This window comes from Tachysurus fulvidraco, chromosome 25, assembly GCF_022655615.1.
Source record: "Tachysurus fulvidraco isolate hzauxx_2018 chromosome 25, HZAU_PFXX_2.0, whole genome shotgun sequence".
Taxonomy (NCBI): Eukaryota; Metazoa; Chordata; class Actinopteri; order Siluriformes; family Bagridae; genus Tachysurus; species Tachysurus fulvidraco.
The window spans coordinates 2,235,631-2,243,868 of NC_062542.1; the positions used below are offsets into that span (position 1 = coordinate 2,235,631).

Genomic DNA, 8,238 nt, shown 5'->3' on the forward strand with positions numbered 1-8,238 from the left:
ACTAAGATTATGTTATGAGTTTTCAGTGCTGTGTCAGTTGAGTTGGGTGAGTTCTTTAGCCTGTGTCTCTGCTGCCCTCTGCAGGAAGCTGTGTGTGTGTGCGAGGAAGGCTACACCGAGGTTCAGTCTCCTGAAGGTCTTCTGCAACAGTGTGCTCAGATCCCCGTGCTGGAGATTCCCACAGCAGGGAGCAAAAACGAAGACGTGAAGACAAGCCGAGCCATCGACCCCACCGCCTCCACCACAGACGGGCCTGGACCCACGGGGCGCACGTGGTACCTCAAACCCTTCGGACCCGGTAAAGCAGGCATTTATAATGGACAGGTCTATTATCGGTGTTTTACTGTAGCTGAAGTATCATGTCATGTCATGGCAACAATATTCATTTAATTTTATATAGACTAATGAAATTAAACAAAAAATTAAATATCTCTTTTTTACACCACTGTAAAGCATCACAAGTGTAATAATGCATTATATTGTTAGAAAGGTTTATAGTCCATTAGAGTGTCATAGTGAATTAAAGTGTCATAGTGTCATAAAGTATTATAGTCCATTAGAGTGTCCTAGTGAATTAAAGTGTCATAGTGTCATAAAGTATAATAGTCCATTTGAGTGTCATAGTGAATTAAATTGTCATTGTGTCGTAAAGTATTATAGTATATTAAAGTGTCATAGTGAATTAAAGTGTCATTGTGTCATAAAGTATTATAATCCATTAGTGTCATAGTGAATTAAAGTGTCATAGTGTCATAAAGTATTATAATCCATTAGAGTGTCATAGTGAATTAAAGTGTCATATAGTAGTATAGTCCATTAGAGTGTCATAGTGTTATAAAGTATTATAGTTTATTAGAGTGTCATAGTGAATTAAAGTGTCATAGTTTTATAAAGTTTCATAGTCTATTAGAGTGTCATAGTGAATTAAAGTGTCATAGTTTTATAAAGTTTCATAGTTTATTAGAGTGTCATGGTCCATTAGAGTGACATAGTGTCATAAAGTGTAATAGAATGATACAGCACTTTAGTGTGATTCATGTGTAATTTAAATTACTCTAAAATAATACAGTATAATGAATGCCTTAAACTGTCATAGTGTGGTAATGTCGTGGTGTAATAAAGCATCATAGTGAGGTAAATGCTGTGAAATGTGTCTTAGTATAATAAAGTATTATAGTCTACTAGGTGTCATAAGGCAGCAGTGTTATAGTGTAGTAAAGCAGCATAGTAAATTGTCATAGCATGGAAAAGTAGAGTAATGTCATAGTGGTTTAGTGTTACAGTCCTAACCTAATCTAGTCCTAATAGAGCATCATTGTGTAATAAACTGTCATAGTGCGGTAAAGTTGTATTGCAATTAAAGCATCATATAATGCAGTGAAATGTAAGTAAAATAGAGCATCATAGTGCAGTTATTTGTAAAAGTGTGTTAAAATGTCAGAGTTGTAATAGTGCAATGAAGCAGCATAGAGGGCTAAAGTTTCATAGTGTGGTAAACTGTTATAGTCCATTAAGGCATTATACTACCACTTAATGTGACATATGACAAGAAAGTAGCATAATAATGTAATATGTTGCAGTAAAAGCACTAAAGTAAAAGTGATGTAGTATCGTACAGTGTCATAGTAATAAAGTGTCACAACCTAATAAACACCGTGAAGTGACATAGAGCAGTAATGTGTGATGTCGTAACTGCTCGTGTTCATCTCTTCACAGACGGCCGACTGAAGACGTGGGTTTACGGCGTGGCAGCCGGAGTGTTTGTGCTCCTGGTCTTTATAGTGTCCATGGTCTACTTAGCGTGGTAAGTGACAGTGAGATGACTATATCTGCCCAAATCCTTCATCCTCCTCCTCCTCCTCCTCCTCCTCCTATGCATCATCATCATCCTCATACTCATCCTTTTCATCTTTCAGTTCTCTCACATTTTGTTTTTATTTTCCTGGCCTCTTTGCCCCTGTTGATTTTTTCCGCTTCCCCGAGCAGCAGTTACTGCGCCTTGCGCCGCTCTCGGGCTACGCTCGACTCTGCCAGCTGTGCGGCGGTGTGGATGGGCCGCGACGCTCACGAGCTCACCTTCACCTACTCCGAATGCCAGCAGCCTGAGTCCAGTGATGGTTAGGGTTCGCACTCCTGACCTCCTGACCTTTTGACCCCAGTGCCTGTGTGTATGCGGTTCTGCTTTCCTCCAAGCCTGCAGAGGTACATTACAGCTCAGCAGTAGCAGGGCTTCAGAACATCTGGTTTCCTTTTACATTCTCAATATAAACCAAAATATTGAAAAATATTGAAAAACCGAGAATTAACATTTGGCCAATGGGAATATTTTGGCATATTGTATTGAGGCATGCTGTTGCTCCTTGTCCAAATGTTCACACAGCATATAACGCATTCTATATAACACATTCATAAGAGTTGCATAAATCATTTATAAAGCAATGCTAGTCAACCAGTAAAAGGCTTTATTGCAATTTTATAAAATAATGATTATAAATGCATTTATTTACTATCTTGCAAGTTCTTTTTAATCCTAATCATGACATAAGGCATTCATGGTGTTTCATAATCGTATTATAACTGCAGGTTTGATACACTATTTAAATTAAAAGCATCACTCTTTAGTTACTCTACTCATAAGCCTTTCATTAATTTTCCGCATCGTGGAAAAACCTTCTATGAAAGCCATATCCATAATACACACTCATAGCATGTTATAATGCATTCATAAGAGTGTGCACAGTTTTTTTCTCAAATGCATTACACCTTACAGCTATTTTATAACTCGTTTTAAAGAATTACTCCTATGATGCATTTCAGTGTTTTATAACCCGACATCTTTGCATAGTGCCTTATGAGATGCTATAATGGTGGTGTGATGTGTTATAAGCACGGCTAATAATTCATTCATTTAACATCTATAAATGCATTATAAACAATGGTACAAATTGTAATAACCTGTTTATAAATAATGACAAGAATGTGTAAAAGCTTTATGAACACATTATAACATTACTATATATGTCATTATACATGTATACTATGAATCCTTTAAAGACATGTCGAAATGAAGGCTTTATTCATATCGGTGGACATGTTTCTGCAAAGGAGTTTATCGCAATGCTGATAATGCACTTCGACATAAATCGACATTGCATTATAAACTCTATTTTTTCTAACATGTTATATCGCCAATACTAACGTTTCCTCACTTTGGTATTATAATGCGTTATAGTAATCTTTTATAGTAATATTTTATAGTAATGGATCACAATAAGAATTCATAATGCACTGTACAGATAGCCATAGCAGGTAATGCCTCTCCATTCATTCAAATAATTATAATTTTGTTTATAATGCCTTATGAACATTATATGAGTCAATATGACCTTCAGACAGTAGATAGTACTTTTTTGTTTGTTTATTTAGCTTTGCATGTCATATTTTTGGTTGTGGCACAGCCTCTTATTTCATCCTTCCATCTTTATTTGATCATTTTGCTCATGTCATTTCCCATAAGTCACGGCTCTATGTAGCTTCCTGTTTGATCTGTCATAAACTCCATATCCAGCGAGTTAACGCAGTTATATCTCTGATTTTATCTTCAGCAAAAAGCCAAAGAAACCACAACGACGACAAAACAACAACAGGCTGAAGCCCCTGACTTTGGCGTATGATGGAGATGCTGACATGTAGCCCTTATCACACACACACACACACACACACACACACACACACACACACACACACACACACACACACACACACACATACACACACACACATGCTTAACCAAACTTGTATTAATCAAGTCTTTATTAATTACACTTCATTGAAGAAAAGAGATAACAAGCAGGAATTTTAACCATAAGTCAAAAACTGTAGTCATTTATTTTTCTGTCAACTAAAAAAAAACTTTTTGTTAGTTGTGACTTTTTCAGTTGGTCAAAACAAAAAATGACCTGCAACAAGTATCTCTCTCTCTCTCTCTCTCTCTCTCTCTCTATCTCTCTCTCTCACTTTCTCTCTCTCTCTCTGTTTCTCTCTCTTTCTCTCTCTCTCTTTGTCTGTCTGTCTGTCTCTCTTTCTCTCTCTCACTTTTATCTGTCTGTCTCTCTCTCTCTTTCTCTCTCTCTTTGTCTGTCTGTCTCTCTCTCTCTCACACACACTTTTATCTGTCTGTCTCTCTCTCTCACTTTCTCTCTCTCTCTCACTTTTTCTCTCTCACTCACTTTCTCTCTCTCTCTATTTCTCTCTCTCTTTGTCTGTCTGTCTCTCTCTCTCTCTCTCTCTCTCTCTCACTTTTATCTGTCTGTCTCTCTCTCTCTTTCTCTCTCTTTGTCTGTCTGTCTCTCTCACACACTTTTATCTGTCTGTCTGTCTCTCTCTCTCTCTCTCTTTCACTCACTCTGTCTGCCTCTCTCACTCTATCTATCTATCTATCTATCTATTTATCTATCTATCTATCTATCTATCTATCTATCTATCTATCTATCTATCTATCTATCTATCTATCTATCTATCTATCTATCCCTCTCTCTCACACACACACACACACATTTTCAGAAACAAACACGGACACTCGGATAATCAGCGAAACGACGTCGTTTCCTCGTGTGTCTGCTCCCCGGACGTCTGGACGTTTATTTCCTCAGACGAGTCGACACACAGAATCAAATCCTGACAAAAAAACGGATCTCTAAAGCGATTGACGAGTGAACTCGATGTTTTATGGATTCTCAAATGAACTTTGCATTGTGAATTTCAGCCTTTCTGTGGAAGGAGGAGACATCCTGCGACCTGCGTTCTCTTTTCTCCTCATTTCCATGTTATTGCACTATATTAGTGCAGCATGATATGCACTCGAGTCAGGGTTTATCAGATTTGGGAGTTACACTGTAAAAAAAAAAAAAGAAAAGGAAAAGAAAAAAAAGCAGAGCGAAGGTGAGAATTCTCTGACTTTTTCAAACCTAAACACTTGATTTTTTTTTTTTGTTTTTTTTTTTTATCCAGTCACTTGTGATAGATCGTTGGATGATGATTTTTCTTCGCATTGTGTGTGTGTTTTTTTTTAACTATTTAAATATTTTATAAATTATTTTATTGAGCTCATCTGTGAGAGTATGATGGTGTGATGATGTTTTTTTTTTTTTTTTTTGGTTGTTGTTTTTTTTTTTTTTTTTAGCCCTGATGTTTCTGCCTTATTGTGCAAAGAAATGTATAAAGTGTTGAAATAATTATGGATAATATAATAAGTAACGTATAATTAATTACTTGTTCTATTTGGCTTTTATACAGAGCTATATATAAAAAAGTAAAAAAAAACAAAAACAACAATATGTAGTAACCCTTTCTATGAAGGTCATATGAACACATTTGTATCGTGTGATCATGCAGGCTGTGAAGTGGTTTGAGAACAGGCTGGAATTTATATATTTAATTATTTTTTTCTTTTAATGAATTGTACAGAGTGTGTGTGTGCCCTGCGATGGGTTGGCACTCCGTCAAGGGTCTATCCTGCCTTGATGCCCGATGACGCCTGAGATAGGCACAGGCTCCCCGTGACCCGAGAAGTTCGGATAAAGCGGTAGAAGATGAATGAACGAATGAATGAATGAATTGTACAAGAGAGAAGATCAAGAAATCATACCAGAAAAAATCGAACATTTCATTTGATTTAATAATTAAATAAACATCTTTTCATTTTTAATATCTCACTTTATTCGCAGCATTAGTAGAACTTATGAATGATTATATTTGGGCTATAATATCTATGGTTTTGTGATTTGTTTTCTTTACTGTTACTGAAAAAGAGATTTAGGTAAAAATTACAAAAAACAAATTACTTTTATTGGAAATATAAATAAAAATATGAATATTAATACACACAAACACACACACACGCGCACACACACACTCACACACAGACACACACACACATACACACACAAACACACACACACACACGCACACACACACTCACACACAGACACACACACATACACACACAAACACGCACTCACACACACAAACACACACACACTCACAAACACACACTCACACAAACACACACACACACACACTCACACACATACACACACACTCACACACATACACACACACAAACACACACACATACACACACACATTCACACACACATTCACACACACACACACATACACACACACACACACACACACACACACACACACACACACACACACACACACACACACACACACACACGGCTTTCTGTCCAAATAAAGTATTAAATTAAATAAATTTCATTCTGACCTGTTCTTAAAAATCACCACAGTCTCTCGCGATGTTTTTTTGCGTCCAGGATCGTCTGTATCGCCTTCATACTCGTTGTGCCTAAGAGACTGATCTTAGGCCTTATAACATGTTATAAACACTGCTATTTAATGTATTCCTGTTAAAATTCTAATCATTATAAGCATTACAATTCCTATTCATAAATAATCATCATCGTCCAAGGAAACACATTTCCTTACTTTCACACGACGCATTATAACATGTTATGAGTATATTCACAGCGTTTGACCTTCCTAGGACGTGTTACTATATCTCCCCAAGGATGACATATGATCGCTATAACAGCAGTTTAATGTTTAATGACAAAAGCGGGTTCAAATATCGTTCAAATAAAAAAATGTTTTATGTAAATTATATATAGATTACATCACAAATTGCTGCTTTAAATCTGTAACATTACAAAAAAAAGTGTCTATATTATATTAAAGGTAACTTGTTATATACTTCTAGGAATATTAATTGTCTGATGGCTAAATGACGTTTGACATCATTTTACACATTCTTAAAAGCCCAGTTTGTGAAAGAATAACAGACAGACACTGTTAATACATGTAAGTGTGAACATTATTTTGTTTCACAATTTTGTTTGTTTGTTTATTTATTTATTTATTTATTTATGTATTTATTTATTGTTCCTCGATTCTTTTTTTTTCTTCTGCTGAAGCCGCTCGGACCTCAGGCGGTTGATGAAGTGTGGATTTTTACTTTGGTTGATGTGTAAATAATCATTAGATGATTTTTCTCTTTCATATCGAAGTAACAGCGAAAACGATGACGTATATAAACGGAGTGAAACGCGGTGGCGTCCGATACGTGTTTATGGTGTTAGAAACTGAAACAAGGTTTAGTGCTTTTTTTGTACTGTTTCTGTATCTGAGGAATTGCAGGTGAATAAAGGAAAGCTGTGTGTGTGTGTGTGTGTGTGTGTGTGTGTGTGTGTGTGTGTGTGTGTGTGTGTGTGTGTGTGTGTGTGTGTGTGTGTGGGTGTGTGTGTGTGTGTGTGTGTTTGTGTGTGTGTGTGTGTGTGTGTGTGTGTGTGTGTGTGTGTGTGTGTGTGTGTGTGTGTGTGTGTGTTGGAGGCGCTTGCTGTGGTTTGGTTTCGTGAAGTCTGAGGCAGACTGGGATTTTACAAAAAAGTGTATTATTTGGGTTTATTTGTTATTCATTGAATAAAAAATTGAAATGACTGAGATTTTATTATTTGTTTATGATTATTGTTCTAAAACAGATACTCAAAAGTTGCTGACATTTTTATCCAGTCTTCTAAGAACCACGCCAACCGTAACGGAGAACACTGACGATGTCCCTTGTCAATCACAGCAACACTAACCAATCACGAGCATGTGTGAGATCATGTATGCGGAAGAGGGCAGACAGCGCGTTCCTTATTTACGTGTAATCGAATTATTTAATCAGTGGGTCAAACCAAACCAACTGGGAGGGGGGAGTGAAGGGCAAATCCACTATTGTACCATTTTACACACACACACACACACACACACACACACACACACACACACACACACACTCACACACACACACACACACACCCTCCCCACAGTCTCAGAACTTATTCAAATAAACTGATGGTGTATATACTAGTAACAGAAAAAACAATTTTTTTCTTATTATTCATAATCAATTCTTTATATTATTCTTTATATTAACCTTTTGTTTTATGTTTATGTTCTATAAAGCTGCTTTGAGACAATTTCAATTGTTAAATATATTTGAATTGTGTGTGTGGAGTTTGCATGTTCTCCCCGTGCCTCGGGGGTTTCCTCCGGGTACTCCGGTTTCCTCCCCCGGTCCAAAGACATGCATGGTAGGTTGATTGGCATCTCTGGAAAATTGTCCGTAGTGTGTGAGTGTGTGAGTGAATGAGAGTGTGTGTGTGCCCTGCG

General features: G+C 36.8%; 1 protein-coding gene across 4 annotated transcripts in view; it reads left to right on the forward strand.

Annotated features, from left to right (window-relative positions):
- Positions 1-5,832, forward strand: part of LOC113649693 (thrombospondin type-1 domain-containing protein 7A) — a 103,416-nt gene extending 97,584 nt beyond the window's left edge. Inside the window, exons 26-30 of one of the 4 annotated variants that reach the window (XM_047808358.1) lie at positions 85-298; positions 1,717-1,804; positions 1,987-2,202; positions 3,606-3,689; positions 4,564-4,582. In XM_047808358.1, the coding sequence (XP_047664314.1) occupies positions 85-298; positions 1,717-1,804; positions 1,987-2,122 (438 nt within the window). In that variant the 3' untranslated portion in view covers positions 2,123-2,202; positions 3,606-3,689; positions 4,564-4,582. Of the gene's footprint in view, positions 1-84; positions 299-1,716; positions 1,805-1,986; positions 2,203-3,605; positions 4,031-4,563 lie in introns of those variants that run through there. The other 3 variants (XM_047808356.1, XM_047808357.1, XM_047808359.1) reach the window with 3 other exon arrangements.
- Positions 5,833-8,238: the final 2,406 nt, after the last annotated feature.